General features: G+C 46.2%; 1 protein-coding gene across 1 annotated transcript in view; it reads left to right on the forward strand.

The window, feature by feature from the left end:
- PIK3C3 (phosphatidylinositol 3-kinase catalytic subunit type 3) overlaps positions 1 to 18,454 on the forward strand; it is an 855,016-nt gene that overhangs the window by 171,918 nt on the left and 664,644 nt on the right. Inside the window, exon 5 of the mRNA XM_085629033.1 lies at positions 15,768 to 15,854. Coding sequence (XP_085485159.1) covers positions 15,768 to 15,854 — 87 coding nt within the window. The remainder of the gene's footprint in view (positions 1 to 15,767; positions 15,855 to 18,454) is intronic.

Below are 18,454 nucleotides of genomic sequence, written 5' to 3' on the forward strand. Positions count from 1 at the left end.
TGTCTTAAGGTGAATACATCTCTAGGTGGCCCACCTTGTCCAAATCTTGGTGTGTTTTTGTGGGCAGCCCCGGGCTATAAAAACTGGAAGTTCCAAGCCCATTGTGTAATCTAGGCTAGCTTTCCACTTTGATATTCGTTGTGCATTTTCTGCCTTCCATTGTCTAGCATAGTCACGTTTCGCTAAAGTGAGGCCTAAGAACAAAAGATGCCTTTTATATCTATTTGCACCTATGCAGAAACACAAATTTGGGGGATCTCAGGAGTTCCCAAGCCAGTACCTCTGCTAGGCACGTCATCACCCTCTGCCAGAAGCACTTAAGTACTGGACATGTCCATATTGTATGTATGAGGGTGCCTTCCTCCGAGTGGCAGTGGAGGCAGTGCGGTGAAGCTATCAACCCTGCTTTCCATAGTCTGGATCTGGTATAATATACCTTGTGTAAGTATTTGAACTGGATAAAGCGAAGCCTGGTGGAGATTGCAACCTCTCGGGTGATTGCAATGCTTCTGCCCAGTCGTCATTGCGTCATTGTCCATTGGCTCTACGTCAGCATCCCATGTGGCTCTGAGGATATCAAGGGTTGTGGAATTATTTGTGCCTATAGTTTGATATATTTTGGATATTTTGTGTTCCTCCAGGTCTCCCATAAGGAACCTTCTTGGGGGTGAATTCTGGTATGTGTGTTAGGTTCTTTATGTAGGGATGGAGGGCATGCTGCAGCTGTAAGTATTTGAAGAATTGGGTGTGTGGCATAGTGAATTCCCCTCGGAGGTCCCCAAAGGATTTCAGGGTAGTCCTTTTAATGACATCACCGAGGGTTGATATGCCTATATGATCTCAATCTTGGAACCCCTGAAGGTCTGCAACTTGCGAAAGCAAACGGTTCCGCCATAGCTGAGTTTCCTACGTAAGGCGGTTCCACCTCCCCATTACACTTAGGGTTTGTCGCCAAGTCATTATTACTACTTTTGTGACCCGGGGAAGGTCTTTGGGGTCGGCTATACTATAGAGAAATGAGTTGACGGTGATTTCACCTATAATCCATTGTTCAAGTTGATATGCAGGGTCCTCCCTAGATCCGTACCACCATTCGTTTAGAATCTGGAGGTGTGCTGCGGCATGGTAGGATTGTATGTCAGCTTCTGCAATGCCTCCACAATATGTGGATTGCATGCAGGTGCGTAATGCCTCACTGGCCGTGCTTCCTCCCCATAGAAAGCACCCCATAATTGCATTAATTTGGCAAAACCATGAGACGGGGATCGGGTATGGTTGCGATTGGAGTTGGTGTAGAAGCCGGGGTAGAGAAACCCTCTTAACGATGGCTGATCGTCCGTTGACCATTGCTTTACCTCTGTTTTGAGTCTCTCTATCGCTAGTTCTAGATTGCGCTTCCACGCGTGAATTTGGTTGTCGGTTATGTATACTCTCAGATACGTGAAGCCATGTGTCACCAGTGTGAGCCCCTCTGCCCATCGGCCCTTTTATTGGCCACAAATTGTATTCATATTCAATCTCGATGTCTCTCCAAAGACGAGCATTACTTGTTAGGTGCATGATCTTTGAGGGTCCGTTAGGAAGAACAGAATATTGTCAGCATATAATACAATGCGATCTGAGATTTTGGGGGTCCATTCAAAGTTGCGGATAAGTGCGTCTTTTTTCACCCATATGGCAATGTTCAATGACAAGGGTGAAAATCAAGGGGGAAAGCGGGCATCCTTGCCGTGTGGCGCTGTGTTTTGGAAATGGCGCTGATGTGACCCCAGGCACTCGAATTGCCGCTGTGAGGGCCGTGTACGGCAATTTCACCATGGCAATGTATCGAGGTCCCATATTGCGGTGTCTCAGTAGGGTTTGAATGCTTTATCCATGTTTACAAGGAGGAGGGCTGCTGGTCTATTTAGTTTATTGCAAGTGGCAATCCTATTGTGTACGTGGCGTATGTTATGCTGGGTCGCTCTATGTGGCATAAAGCCCGCCTGATCTGGATGAATCAGATCTTGGAGGTATGGTATGTCTATTCGCTACAATCTTGGCAAGTAGTTTTGGTTCAATATTCAGGAGTGAGATTGGCCGATAGGATGATCATGATTCGGGAGGGCGCCCTGGTTTCAGAAAGACTACAATTTCGGCATGGCACCAATCTTGAGGCAGGAGTCAGTTTTCAAAGGCTTCATTGAGAGTTGCTAGATATCTAGGGCCTAATATTGTTGCATATATTTTGAAAAATTCACTGGGGAATGCATTGGGACCCGGGGACTTGCCAGAGGCCATTTCCGCAATAGGTTAACTCATCTTGTGTAATCGGCAGGTCTAATAAGTCCTGTGCATCTGCAGTTAATGCCCTAGGTGGTATGTCGCGAAAGAAGTCCTCAATCTGGTCTTCAGAAAGGACCTCCTGCTTTGTGTATAGGGTTCGATAAAACTCCGCAAAGGACTGTCGATTTGTGTGGGATCAGTGATCACCTCGTCCGATTGTGATGTAATTGTAGGTATTTGTACTGGTTTCAGGGTGCTTTGGCATAGTCGGTGTAGGAGTTTAGCCTACCTGTCCCCCATTGGTATATCCTACTCTGTGTAGGCTGCCATATGCATTTGGCCTCATCTATCTGGATGCTTTAGTACCGTCTCTGTAGATGTCTACGAAAGCTATCACCATTACGCTGCTGTGCCTGAATCTCAGTTTGTATGATCTGGACTTCTAGTTGGATAAAGGTCTGCTGCTTCTCAATCTTGACTGTGGTGTTGAAGCTAATATCGAAGCCTCTGATAGTTGTCTTCATTGCTTCCCATACGATGGTGGCGGATGCTGCTGCCTCCTCGCTAAGGAAGTATTCTAACAGGGCTTTATGTAGGTGTTTTTATAGCTCGGGTTATGGAGATGCCTGGGTGGTAGCCGCCAATGCATTGGAGCCCTTCTGGGACCTATCCGTACCTGCAGCTGAACTGGGAAATGAGCTGAAAGGCCTCTAGGCAGAATTTCAGCCTCGACTAATCAATGTATGTGTTCCCTGGTGATGAATAAATGATCCAATCTGGAAAACGACCCATGGATATCCGAGTAGTATGTATACCCTGCGGTGTTGGGGTGTAGTGTCCTCCATGTATCTAACTACCCTAAAGCGTTTACCATAGGCCCAATATGCGATTCTCTCAGTGGATGTTGTGTGGCCAGTCAGAGCAGGCATGTCGGGTAATGATCCCCAGGTGTCAATGATGCGTTCCGTAAATGCGTGATTAATTGACGGGGGACATATACACTACCTAGTGTCTCGTAGTTCCTATATAACCTATACAGGAGCTGTGCGTTCGGATAACATAAACTGTGGGATTGGTGGCAGACTGATTCCGTGCACCCCCACCGGATACGTTAATCTGTCTGTATCAGCTAGCTCACAGTGCCACTATAATCTCCTCTTACCAAGGAGATAATAGATTCTGGCAACATCAGAACATGACAACCCTGATCCCTCACAATCGTGGAAACAATGTACTACTTTTCGCTCAGTCACTAGTGTTCGCATAGTTTGTCTCATAGATACACAGAATAAACATACCGGGCGTTTGTCAATAAGGATTTAATGAACAGTTGTCATTCTAGTGTAAAATAGATGACCTGCAACAACCATTAGACAGTAGCAGAGATATATGATTAGAAGCTCTACGAAAGTGAAAGGATGGTAAAGCTCTACCATCTTGCAATAATCATGAATACATACAAGTATATAAAGCACATGATAAAGTGCGTACTCCTACGATGCCTCCCTAACTAGATGTACCTAAATGTACCCAGTATCTGTGTAGGTGTTATGCCAAGAATCCCTCTAGGATCTAGTCAACCCCATTACCTGAGAATGAGAGAATATGAGACCCCGTCCTGGTCTCGAGTTGGACACCCCACAAGGATGTTAGACCACTGCTAGCTGGAGCGTCTGCATTCAGGAACCTCAGCGTCTCTGGTCAGTGTGTCAGCCGGGAAGTCTCAGTCTCCTCTGTCTTTCTAAACAAGATGTGATGTATATATACATAGGTCTCCCCAGGGATCCTACCTTGCTGTGTTACTGTGTCGGCCTAAAGGATGACGTCCGGCCTGAACTTTACAGAGATATTATACAGGAGATGTTTTCCTGCTGTCAGTCCTGCTGTGCTTCCAAGAAGCCTCATGCATAATGTATGAGATTCGAATTCGGGAAAAACCCGCGTTCTGAATGCAGTCTTGTATCTAGGTATAAGTTTCTAAAAATCACGGGGATTGATTCAGTTAAGGAACCTAGAGGCTGGAATCTAGTATACGTTGCAATGAGTCATGACTCTATGACCATAGATTTCGTTACATTGATTTCAAACGTGGGAAGAAACTCTTTCCTACGTTGTTGTTCAACTAATGAACCGAATTTCTCATATCCACTACTTTATGTGGGTCAACGAGCAAATCAAAATTTAATCAATTCAAACAATAATAAATAATCAATTTGCACTTTTCATTAATGAAAATTTACTTCATAAATATTTAATTTGCTTTTTTTCTTTTCAGTCATTTTTACATGTGAATTAGAAAACATCCATTTCCCTTGCTAACAGTGTTTTACATATTCATGCATAATTGAAATACAATAAAAAGTTATATACAGTGCAAGAAACCAAATTATACAGTTCGCAACACTTATTTTCACACAGTGTTCTGAAAACAAAGAGTCCTACTGTATTGTACTTTTGTATCGGGAAAACACTGTTAGAAAGGGAAATTAATGTTTTCTAATTCACATGTAAAAATTCCTAAAAAGAAAAAAAGCAAATTAAATATTTATGAAGTAAATTTTCATTAATGAAAAGTGCAAATTGATTATTTATTTATTGTTTGAATTGATTATATTGATTATATTTTGATTTGCTCGTTGACCCACATAAAGTAGTGGATATGAGAAATTCGGTTCATTAGTTGAACAACAACGTAGGAAAGAGTTCCTTCCCACATTTGAAATCAATGTAACAAAATCTATGGTCATAGAGGCATGACTTCATTGCAACGTATCTAGGTATAATGTCAGTCCCTATGAACCGTTATGTATGTAATGTAGGGAAGAATATAGGTGAAAGGTTGCAATGTTACCTGCGCCTATATAGGGTACCTATATGGAATATAACACCCACTCCTCTTCCGACTGGACGATATATATAACTTATTACCGTACTACTTAGTCTAACTAGTTATTGGTATGCACAAAGTTTATAAAAACATTTGTTTTGGCTAAAATGTTTAAAACTTTTTAAAAATTTCAAAAAAAATGTAAAAATGGTTAAAAATATTTTGCAAGCCATAGCTCTAAAGTGTCCGTAGTTATAGTTCGAACCACTATAAACATTAGAAAGCCATGTATGCCCAATAAATGAAAGGAATGTCAATGTCAATTTTGTTTTTGAGTTCCATATCGGGCTTTGTGTAAAAAAAGGGCAAATTTCTTCCAGCACACGACAAGCCAAAATTAGTCAAATGTTTGTGTCCTGGCTGGTAGACGCTACATTTTTGTTGCTTGCTTCCGTAGTAGACGGCCCCTGTAACACCTTGCAGAATACGTCAATTGAGCACAGAAGATGTTCCACGCTGTCCGGAGCAGGTGCTGGAGCAGCTTGTGCACCGTCCAAAGCCTGGGTGTCAGTGAAGGAGCCGATGTCCATACCAATAGGTGCAGTTACTACCTTTGGTGTCTCAAGGAATGCCGCCATCAACATTGTAATACATTGATGACACTGCAGAACATGTGCTGTTATTGCGTCCAGTAGAGCATTCACATCCAGTTGCGCACTAGATGGGAGTGTCAAACAAAGGTCTAACACACATTCTTCTCCGCAAAACAGGCATCGGAGGACAGGTAAGATGCAGTTTATCCAGACTGGTCGAAATGACAAGAACCAAGAAGCACTTTGTTCTATTATGCGAGGTATGCCTCGATGTTGTACCATGCGGTCACGGTATTTACGATCCAGGAGTGCTTTTTCCATCTCCTTGGTGACTGGGACATCCGTTGCGTAGCAGATAGAAAAAAATCAGGATACCTGCTATTAGAAGCAGGATTAGTGGAAGTCCTCTAAAGATGCTTCCGAATACGGAGTGTATGAAGTTTGGTATAACTCCAAGTACCTTATGAAAGGTGCCTAGAAGTCCAGGACCTATGGTCTTAAATAGGTGGTCCATGCCTGTCGTATCAGACATGTTAAAGATACGATTTACCATTTCTGCGAAATAAAAGGGCAGTTTGTATGGATAAGTGCTTGTATCTCTGCCCAAGACCTTGCGATCTGGAGATCAAAGGTCTCACGAGCGGAGATTAAGGGCACAGACTTCTGTAAAAGCATGGCTTTCATTCTGCTTAGAGTATCAAACCGTATTAAAGAAACATTCAGTGAAGGCCATAACGGCGCCTTCCTGACTGTATGTGTTGTTGGAAACAATACTTGCATACAACAAGTAATCCTGGAGCTCACGGTTACCAGATATGCAATGCCCGGGAGCATTCCGCAGCAGCCTTGACTGTTCAGCATCAAGTAACTCCCATTTGAAAGTAGCCCGAATGCTGGAGTAATCACTGCAGCTGGGGTGCCCCTCAGATGACAGGACAAGTTTGCTACAGAACCATTACAAGCCCCGTGCAGCATCATATCCTGACATATTAGTGATCCACTTAAAGCGTTTTCACAGTTTGTACCGCTTAGAAACACTTCTCGAGCCCCACTCCGGCATCGAAATGTGACATGTTGGCTGTGGGGTATATGCTAGCTGATGGTAGCACGGATTATCGTTGTGATATTATATGGCGCTGGATCCTTGCAACTGAAGGCATGGAGTCTAGGGGCAAGTGCATGGGGGGTTTCCCGCACCCACAAGCCACACCTGGACCTGGCCCGGCCGCCTCCGTAGATCTGGCGACACCCCCTGTCTCTAACGGGCACTACCCCCAGACTTTTCGCTCCTCCTCGGGCCTCGAGTAGGTTGTGGTAGACTATATGAAGGCCACTATGGAGCTCGGCTACCCCCGGAGGTATTATATAGGTCCCACGTTGTATGTGGCCTGGAAGAACTGTGGTGCTTAAGTGTAATACACTTCTTCAATCCCCGCTGGCCGGGCCCACACGAACCGGAGGGATCCTGGCGTGTGTAGTACTAGAGGCCCGCAGCAGTGCAGCGGCCCAAACCCCGCCTGGTGTGGTCCCTTTGGCGGGCCTGTGGAGGTACCTCTTTGATGTTGCCGATGCAGTCCGCTGCAGCCCCTCCCGCCCAGGGTCTGAGTCCCAGACAACTCCGCGAAGATCCACTGCCAGCGAGGAGCCGCCTATGCCTCAGTTGTCAATCCTCCACAAGGAAGCTTACTCCGCGTGGGGGCCGCGCGACTCAGTTCCCGGCGGGCCCAGATCCTGGCGCCACAAGGATCGCTGTCTCTTCTCCCGGACCTGGCACCGGGGCTGCTCGTATGACATACGCGACTTCCTCCACCTCCAATCCTGGATCCGGCAGTTGTATGGCGTCTAGGCACAGCTGCGGCGACTGATCTGCCACAGAGCTGTCTCACGCAGCGCCACTGTCCCCCGGGACCATCACCACCTAGTAGGCCTAAATCTTCGATCCACAATGCCCCGGTCCTCGTCACCCGACCCTTGTCACGGGGCTGCTTGTTTGACGGGTGCGATCTCCTCATGGATTGCAGGCCGCTCCCCCCTATCCTGAATGCGGGCTTTCTATGGTGTCTGGGCACCACTGCGATGATGGTGAAGCCGGATCGTGTCCCCGGACCCAGGCCACTTCAGGTATGTCATGTTTTGGATTTGTATTCATGAATGGACGGCAGGATTGTGAAGGATAACGTTTGGGGCTACGGGAGCTCGGCTAAGTCTCGTCCGCCATGATGGTCCGCTTGGCCACGCCCACCATCACTTTTTTTTATTACAACATTTTTTTAGTTTTAACAGTTAGTAGCAGCATCCACCAACAATCAGTTAACAACATCACATCTTGTGTCAGAGCATGGAACTTAGGGGCTGATTACGATGGCGGTGAAACCGCCGCCGACAGGGTGTCGGTGGCAGGTTCACCGCCATCGTGAGGCCATTTTCCGCCCGCCATGTTATAATGGCGGGTGGTACCGTGGCGGTCGGAAACTCCAGCCGCCATGCATCTATCAGGCTCCTTGAGCCCACTGGTGCGGCGGAGGACCTTGTATTACCATAAATGGCGGCAGTGCCTACCAGGCACCGCGGTTGGGATTACGATGGTCCATCCCCACCAGCCTTTCCACGGCTGGCAGAGATGGACTTTGGGGACCCGTAGCAGGCCCCCCTTCGTCCCTGCATCCAGGTTTTGTCCACTGGGGGCACCCATGGTGCCCCCATACATTTCCCCCCACCATGTGGCAGGCACCGCATGGTGCCTGCCACGTAGTGCAGGGAAATGTTATGTGTGACCTTTTTACATTGGGGCGGTTGCTGTAGCCATCAGCACCCGCCGCAATGTAAAATATACGCATTGCGACTGCCATGGTGGCAGTCGCATCCCAATCCCTACTATGGGACCGCCGACAGCATGTCGGTCAGTCCCATTCCTCAAGACGATATGATGTCAGACAGACTGAAGTGCGTCTGCCATCCTAATCACCCTCAAAGTATCAACAGCCGTGAACAGCAGCATCACATCGGTAGTCCATGGTACGCCCACCATCCACCCCATATCTTATCATATTTTGAAGCTAGCCCCTTGCTTCATAAATCTGCTTCTCCTGGTGTGCGCACCAGTTTACTCCCGTCCTGCAGACTTCCAGGCACGGGCGATGTCCCGCCAAAGTTGTCACTTTTAAAATCTTGATAACATTCTCATAAGCAAAACATACATTTGATAATCCCACCTAAGAGCCACCTCTCTGTAAATTTTTATGTTGAAGAAAAGGACTGAAGTATGGTGAGCCGTCTAGTGAGTATTGAGGAAGGCACTGGTGAAGAAGGTGTGGCGGGCGCAGTTATTTTCATACCCTCAAACAGGGCACACAGACTCATTGTCAGTGAAATTGCTCTCACACCCTCGCAGCTCCACCATTAAGTGAGGCCTCTCCTGAGCCCCTGCACTCCCGTAGTGTTGGTGTTCGAGGCCCTCCTCCACCCGCAGGTTATACCTGCGCCTCATCGCTGGTGGTCTGACTTCTTTCTCTCACTCCGCTTTCACCTTTTAGCTTCTTTAGTGTTTTTTCACTCTTTAAAGCATTTTTCTTCTGCTTTCTGCTCCGTTCTCATTCTTTAGCGTTTTCACCCTTTGACACTTTATAGCATTTTTCTTCTGATTTCTGCTCCGTTTCACCCTTTATTCTTTTCATCCTTTTATTATTTATATTTTTCTTTTCTTTTTTCACCCTTTCGCTCCTTACTTTTTTCCTCTTCTTTGTTTGCTTCCCCTGTTTTTCCTGCCGCTGCTGCCCCCGCAGCCCCTCCGCCCCCGGCGCGACCAGCCTGAGCCAGTTCCTCTCCCCGCTCCTGCCTCCCAGCTGTCTAGCCCTCCCCGACCCCTACTTAATGGCGGCCGCTGCACGGCCGTGCCGCTGGCGTGCCAAAGGCAAGCCCGTTTGCTCCCCGACCGTGACCAGCGCCTGGAACCCTGGACCTCCGCACCGCCAATGCTTCAACACAACAGCACTCCACGCACTCATCCCAGGCCGCAACAAAAACTGCAAACTAGCATCAGACACCCACAGACCCTTCAGCTGTCACCTCTGCCGGCACACTTGCAGCACTGCCAGTAACACGGAACCAGCACAACACGCCCGCAAGTACACAGCCGAACCGAAGACCCTGCAATGCATCCTCCTCAACGTCCGATCACTTCACAAATACACCACCAAAATCTGGGACCTCCTCGACAGCACCACCCCGGACGTAGCATTCTTCACCGAAACCTGGACCAACACCACCTCGGGACCAGACATCGCCATCATCATTCCCCAAGGATACAAGATCTCCCAGAAAGAATGCCCCACCCAACCGGGAGGAGGAATCGCCATCGTCCACAAATCCACCATCCGTCTGAGCACACTTCCCGACAAGCCCACAGACCTGATGGAACACCTACACTTCAAGATCTAGGCTAGCCCTACCACCACCATCCGAGGAACTCTCATCCACTGACCCCCCGCACCCTGCGGACCTTTCACCAACTCCATCACGGACATCATCTCCCCGCAAGCCATCGCCTCAACCAACTACACCCTGCTGGGAGACCTCTACATCCACCTCGACAACCAACTAGACCCCAACACCACATCCCTCCTGGACAACCTCCACAACATTGGACTCCGCCAGATCATGACCAAACCTACGCACTCAGCAGGACACACCCTTGACCCCCTCTTTACAACAGGAAACTTCATCACTTTCAGCCACACCACCGAACTCCAGTGGACAGACCATCCATGCATCCACTTCACCTTCAGAACACCCACCATCCACAGACACCAGCACCTGCTCCCACGAAGAAACTGGACCAAAATCACGGACGAGCAGCTCACCTCCTCACTCGGCAACTCCACCCCAACCGCAGCGGAAGACGACCCCAAACTCTGCACAGATGGATCTCCGACAGCGCCAACACCATAGCTCCCCTCAAGAAGAACAACAACACACACGCCAAGAAAGCCAGATGGTTTATCAGTGAACTTCGAGAGTCCAGACGCACATGTTGCTGCCTCAAAAAGGCCTCCAGGAACTCCAAATCCACAGAAGCCGCCACCAAAGCCCACCACCAACTCATCAGAAATACGAGAAAAACAGAGCTTGAAGACAGAATCTCCGCACATGCGCACAACAGCAAAGAACTCTTCAGCACCATCAAGGAGTTGGCCCAACCCACCAGCGAGTCTACTGACATTCCTCCCTCACAAGATCTCTGCAACAAACTCAGCGCCTTCTTCCACCACAAAATCAAGAACATCTACGACAACTTCGACGAGACAACCAACACACTGAACCCTGACCAACCACCCTGACACCCTGAAGCCAACGATTGACCGCTGGACAGCCCTCACCACCGAAGACACACTGAAGACGATGAAGTCAATCCACTCCGGGGCCCCCACGGACCACTGCCCCCACCACATCTTCAACAGAGCCGCCGACACAATCTCACCCATGCTTCTCCACACCATCAACCGCTCCCTGGTGAACTCCTCCTTCCCCGACGAATGGAAACACGCCGAGATCAACTCCCTCCTGAAGAAGCCCTCGGCCAACCCCACCGACCTCAAAAACTACAGACCCATCTCCCTACTCCCGTTCCCAGCGAAAGTAATCGAGAAAGCCATCAACCGCCAACTCGCCACCTTCATCGAAAAGCACAGCATCCTCGACTCCTCACAATCTGGCTTCAGAAAAAACCACAGCACAGAAACCGCCCTCCTCGCCGCAACAGACGACATCCACACCCTCCTGGACAGAGGAAAAACAGTAGCCCTCATCCTCCTCGACCTCTCAGCGGCCTTCGACACAGTCTCCAACCGCACCCTAACATGCAGACTTCATGACGCAGGGATCCGGGACAAGGCCCTTGACTGGATTCACTCTTTCCACTCCGGCAGAACGCAGCAGGTCAGACTCCCTCCTTTCCTGTCAGACTCTACACCAACCACCTGCGGAGTCCCCCAGGGATCCTCCCTCAGCCCCACGCTCTTCAACGTCAACATGGCTCCGCTCGCCCACGTCATCGAAACCCACAGACTCAACATTGTTTCATACGCAGACGACACCCAACTCATCCTCTCCCTATCCAACGAACCCAACGCAGCAAAACACAACTTTCATAAAGGCATGTAAGTTGTCACCAAATGGATGAACAGCAACTGCCTACAACTCAACACTGACAAAAAAGAAGTACTCATCATTGACCCACACCCCGATGCCTGGAATGACAAATGGTGGGCCCCTGCCCTCAGAAGCCCACCCACCCCCACGGACCACGCACTCAACCTTGGAATCATCCTGGACTCGGAGTTCAAAATGGACCGCCAGATCAACTCCATCGCATCCTCCTGCTTCCACACCCTCCGCCTCCTACGTAAGACCTTCAAATGGATCCTCCTCTTCGAGCACAGAAAGACCGTCACTCACGCCCTCGTCACCAGCAGACTTGACTACGGCAACGCACTCTACGCCGGAATAAACAAAAACCTCACCCGCAAGCTAAAAAACATCCAGAACGCTGCCACAAGACTGGTCCTCAACCTGCCAAGACACTGGTCCCCGTGCCAGAAAGAACAGATAGGGAGGCCGCTCCTTCTCCTTCCTCGCGGCCAGAGCTTGGAACGCCCTGCTGCTCCACCTCAGACAGATAACATCACTCCCCATCTTCACGAGAAATCTCAAAACTTGGCTCTTCGACAGACCCCCTCCTTGATGGACTGGAACCTGCATCTCTCCTCCCCAGCACCTTGAGACCCTTACGGGTAAGTAGTCACGCTTAACAAACACATGATTTATTTATGATTCGGGAAGGAACTTCTGAAAGCAAGTGGTTTGAATGTGTCGTATAAGATAAAGTGCCTTTGAGGCTTTTTCCACTTCATCAGGTGTATTAGACTTGGCCCCTTGGGTATCCGCAGCAGAGACTAATATAGTTGTTCTCACATCACCCTGGTAATGCCGGCCTAGATTCCCCCTGTGAGGCTGAACCATATAATATTTTATGTGCAACCATTTGTATCTTTCTCTGCCAGATAAAGTTGTAAATTCTGCCTATCTATGAGAAATGCTTCATGTGCGATTTCTGGAAGTCTTTTCTAAAAACTTGTATTAGGTGTGTGTAATTAAGCGTAATTATCTGCGTGATGGATTGACACAAAAAATACCCACGTACAGAATTGAGTTTGAGCCCCACTGTATTGGTAGTAGTCTTTGTAGGAAATCTTGCTTGTTCCAGAGATAGTGTAAAAAGAAGGGCTTCAGATTTTGCTTTGCTTATTTTAAACCGAGAGACTCTTTGGTATGTCTCCCGTTGCTCCAGGAAGGTTGGGCTAGAATGCTGTCTATCTTGCAATGTTACCATGATATCTCCAAGCGAATGTTGTAAGATTACATCTGATCCCCATTTTGACCCATTTTATCTCCCTATTCCTCAGTGCCTTCACCAATGGCTTTATTGCCAGAGCAAATAAGAAGGGAAGTGTACACCCCTGCCTCGTCGCCTGTTCAGTTTTGATTTGGGAGGATGAAACGCCATTGATCCTTAAATAATTTGTAGGTCGCAACACCAATCTCTCAAAGGGTTTCCCAATCCTGTGTTTCCCAGTGGTTGTGCTATGCATGTCCAGTCTACTCTGTCAAACACCAGCATCCAAGGAGAGCATCAGGACTTTACAGAGCCTCGTCTGAGTGTATTCAGTTATATGCTGCAAAAATACAATCCCAACCAAAGGCCCAGCAAAGCATTATGGGGCGAGATTCCCCTTGAGGAATGTTTTGATATTGGATATTATAATATTAACTGCACTCTAGAATCTCGTCCCGTAATGCTTTGCAGGGCCTTTGGTTGGGATTGTATTGTTGCCCATAACTTTGCTTGGGGTGGTCCTAGGAGGGTGGGACTACCACAGTGGTTGAGCATGAAATGCTCTTTGTGTTCAAGGCACCAGGTTAGGGGGGACCCCACAATCATCACCTCTCGCATTGCCTGCTATTTTGCAAAGCTCACGTTTGTGAATTGGTTATATGCTTTTTAGCATGTAAAGGTAAAGTTGTTTTATCACAAAGGGTTGTGGGTGCAGTAGCTTACACCCGGGTTTTTGCATGAATTCCTGGTTATGCATATTAAAAAAACAGAAATCTTGTGTTTTCAATGTGATTAAAAAAAACTGAAATCTCACATACCTTTAGTAAAACTTCAAATAACTATCTTTACATGCTAAAATGCATATAGTCATCTCACAAAAGTGAAAATGAAAATACAGCATTCAGTGAGAGGTGATGATTTTGGGGTCCTCCCTAACCTAGGGAGAGAACCAAGCAGATGCCTTGAACACAAAGAACGCATCATGCTGAACGATTCAGTGGTGGTTCAATCCTCCTAGGACCACCCCAAGCACAGTTATGGGCAAAAATACAATCCAAACCAAAGGCCCTGCAAAGCATTATGGGACAAGATTCTAGAGTGTAGTGAACATTATAGTATCCAATATCAAAACATTCCTCAAGGGGCAGGCTCTCGGGCTCAGCTGAGACCTAATACTATAATATTCACTGCACTCTAGAATCTCGCCCCATAATGCTTTGCTGGGCCTTTTGTTGGCATTGTATTTTTGCCCATAACTTTGCTTGGGGTGGTCCTAGGAGGACGGGACCACCACCGAATCGTTCAGCATGATATGCTCTTTGTGTTCAAGGCATGCCCCCCCCCTAGGTTAGGGGTGACTCCAAAATCATCACCTCTCTCATTGCCTGGTATTTTTCAGAGTTAACTTTTTTGAATTGGTTATATGCTTTTGAGCATTTAAAGATAAAGTTGTTTTATCAAAGGGTTGTGGGTGCAGTAGCTAACTCTGCTATGTTGCGTAGTCGGAATTATTGCATGAATTCCGTGTTTTCAATGTAATGCGTAGCGGAGCGGATTTCATTGCCCACGGTTAATTATTTGCTCCTTACTGTTGGGCTTGTTAAGGAATTTGTTCCAAGATTCTAGAATATTGTAGAGTTTGCACTATTGAGAGATATAAGCAGATCCCACAAACTTGGGGCTGGATTGTTAGATGTTTCCAGAAATGTTTATTTAAGAACTGAAGCTTTGCAGCAGTCAGTGTCTGAACTTTATTCTAGCCAGTTGGCTAGAAAAAAGGAAGGATTTGTGGCTCTGTTCCTTGCATAGGAGTGGGGATATGGGCGAGGGACAGTGAAAGAGATTTGGGGCAAGAAAGAATAGGAAGGGGAAAGTAATAAAAGTAAAAAAAGTGAAGTTGTCGTAAGAAAGGTATCGATTAGTGTACAAAAGTATTTTGGTTTATTGGTCACCCTCCACCACCCTTTTCTAGTTAAAGACACATATATGATGATACGTAATGGCATTGAAAGCTGACTTGATAATTTATTATTTGCTTACCTGTAATCCTTGGCATGATCAGCCATTTTGTTCTTGATTTCTGCAAAACAAAAATACATAAATATATATATTGCTTTGCATTACTTGATCTGTGTGTACTGATATAGTTGCTCTACAATCTTTTGGATCTGCCACCCTTGCATCAAAATAATGTATAACAAAGGTGATCTAACAAGGGTGGTGGGACTGGATTCCTTGTTTACACGCAAAGGAAAGAAAACGCATACTTTCTGCGGTTGTATTTTTTCCATCTATACATAAGATTGATAGTGGACTTCTGCAGGGTGTGTTGAATTGATTGCAAATTACCCATAGAGCTTGTTTAAACACAAGAGTATGACTCGGAATGTAATTATGGCTGCAGGTTGATTAAGGAACCGTTATATATGTCTTGAACTCATCTAGATACCACATGAGGGTGATTATTCTTATAATACAGGCGTCTCTACTTGAGGTATGTATTCTCAGGTTTGTTTCTAAAAGATGATATTGCCAAAACTGTAGAAACTGATTTCTCTGTGGTTTGCCTTATCTTTTTAAACCATAATGTACCTTTGTAATTTGGTAGTTCCTGCATCTTATGATTTGTGACACCATGGCAGATTCTAGTCTTCAAATTTTTAAACACTAACCTTGTTCGTTTGTATTGCAGCTCACGAAAGCCCATCGACAAGGTCATATGGAGAAAGTGGACTGGTTGGACAGACTGACCTTTAGAGAAATCGAAATGATCAACGAGGTGGGTCATTCATCATCTTGTGATCCTGATCAGGGGCTTGAGAACTTTGACTTTTTTTCAGTTCCAAGAAGACTTCTGTTTTATTGGATATAGGAATGGGAAGTCTTGGACCGTGGACACTGTCTCCGATGCCCTCTGAAGCTAAAATAGAGCCAATTAGTAAAAAATGAATCACCCCACGGGCATATTTTTTTAATTGAATTTCTCATTCAAGACATATTTTCAGTGTTACAACAAAGGTGCTATTTAGCAGAATGTCTTGCATATGCCAACAATGTATATTGTGCATTCAGATAGCAAAAACATTTTTATAAAAATAGCTCTCTCTCAATACCTTAAACACGTCTGTTTACATAATAAACAATGTATATGCTTTACCTCCGGCAAATATTCAACTGGTTCGTCTAGACCTTTTTACATTACTAGAACTAAAAATTGTAAAAATTGCTTCAAACGGGGAAGAGTTTCCGAGTGTAGTACTTCACAGGTCAGCGTGGAAGTCATTTGTTGTACAGTATGCTTTACGGCCTGCAACTGGACGAGGTACTAAACTACAAAGGACTACTGGACTGAGTACTAAACTACAAAGGTCTACTGGACTAGGTACTATACTACAAAGGACTACTGGACGAGGTACTAAACTGCAAAGAGTCTAGAGCTCTAGACTGCTGCAAATGATATGAAATGTATCACATGTAAAAAGAACAATTGATGGACAGAATGCATAACAATGTCATGCATTCACCCCAGTACCGAGATCTGGGCCTAAATCCATCGTTTTTTTGCTCCTACGTGGGAAGGGTATGCCCAAACGTGGGTCCCATGCTCACAGCACGACTGGATTCAAGCTAGCCTGGCTGATGAGGGGTGATGCCCCAAAATCAGTCCCAGGATGCTTGTTTCCAGTCCAGGAAGGACCTGGCTTGGCAGTTCGGGCTGGACTGTTCCCATAAATAGGAGGGTCAAGACTGATTTGCATAAGGCTAGGTCCAAACTCGGGTGGCGTGGTGAGCTAAAGAATGATATATTAAACCTAGATCCTTGTGACTGGGGGTGAATGTTTGATTGTTCAGCATTCCGGCCATCAATTGTTCCGTTTGCATGAGATTTATCACAGCACATAGATTATGTTAAATGATTGGATTTTAACAATTTCAAGAATATTTTATTCAGTCATAAAAATAAAAATGGTACGAAGAGTAAAAATACGAATTCAAACTGTGTTTAGTTTAAATACTGCTTCTAATAGATATTGGGGCCTCCCGACTTCTTGGATGGACCTTTTTGCCAAGCGCCATACTAGATGTGGAAAACATCTCTGAAGTAGTATTTCACTCTCGCCAGGTTGAGATGAATGGCATCATCGGTGCAGTGAACCACAGAAAGGACCGTTCCTAGTTGTGTCTCAGAGATGCCCAATTTAGTGGGGGCAAAACACAAAAATTGACGGACTGGCATCACACACCACCAGGTGTCATGCTTCATCATCTGCCAGTCCTCGCCCTCTAAAAACCGCGTTTGATAGACGGCGGGCATATACCTGGAGACAGGGATGCACTTCTAAACTAAGTGGGGGCCCAAACAAAAAAAGGGAGTGAGTGAATTTAAAAACCATCATAGTATACCTGAACAATTTTTATTCTATGGGGTTACTATGTGGGATTAAAATATATAGGTGCGGTGAGTGGGGACCTTATCATCCCGTCGCCGCTGTGAATCAGTGATTGTTAATAGGGGGTGAACATGTTTCTGCCTGTATTGTCTACTTGGGTACGTGGCATTCGTCAGGACCTTAAATATTGGGCTCCAATCTTACCACTGGGGGCGTAGGCCTATAGCCAGCTGCCACCTGTTTAGAGAAACCCTATTGGAAATACCTATTTGCCCCATGGGACGGGTAGGGGGGAAATCCTTGTGGCCACATTAGTTCAAGGTGTACTCCCCGCTAGAAAACCTAGCGCTGCATGCGTCCAGCCTCCTCCCCGGTGCAGTCACATTTTCCCATTGGAAGTGATGTTGCAAGTACATGTGAGAAATGGTTCTCTGTCTACTTTTTCTCTTCTATGATATGATTTCGTTCTAAAAAATAAGACATTATTCCTCACCCGCAGTTCTCTTGCTTGAAATTTTTGAGAGGTGTTGTAAACTGATGTTAGGGACAAACACTCATAAGTTCCACGGGTTCCGCTGCGCTGACCATTCCTTCCACTTAGATTTCAACAATTTTGGTGGATTCTACTTCGACTCTGGTGACTTCTGCTTTGACTTTGAGCCCACATCCTTTTTAAAAAAGTTTATTTACCATTTAGTACATTATAACAATACCGACATGGTTGTCCACAGTCCTCTTCATAACAGTGAGCAAGTGAAAATGGAGCATAAACATCTTCACATTGATCAACATAGCATATATGGATTGAAGAAATCAAACTGCGTTCAACCCCCTCCCCAGCAAGAGATCCGCCTGTTCAAGGCATCAAGCCTATATTCCCACCCATAACCCGTCACCGTAAGTAAAGTCTCAAAACAAAAAGCCATAAACAATTAAAGGCACAACAAAGTTGGAAAAGGCAAACATCTGGAAATGTCGAAGCAGGTCA

This window comes from Triturus cristatus, chromosome 2_1 (genome assembly GCF_964204655.1).
Source record: "Triturus cristatus chromosome 2_1, aTriCri1.1, whole genome shotgun sequence".
Lineage (NCBI taxonomy): Eukaryota > Metazoa > Chordata > Amphibia > Caudata > Salamandridae > Triturus > Triturus cristatus.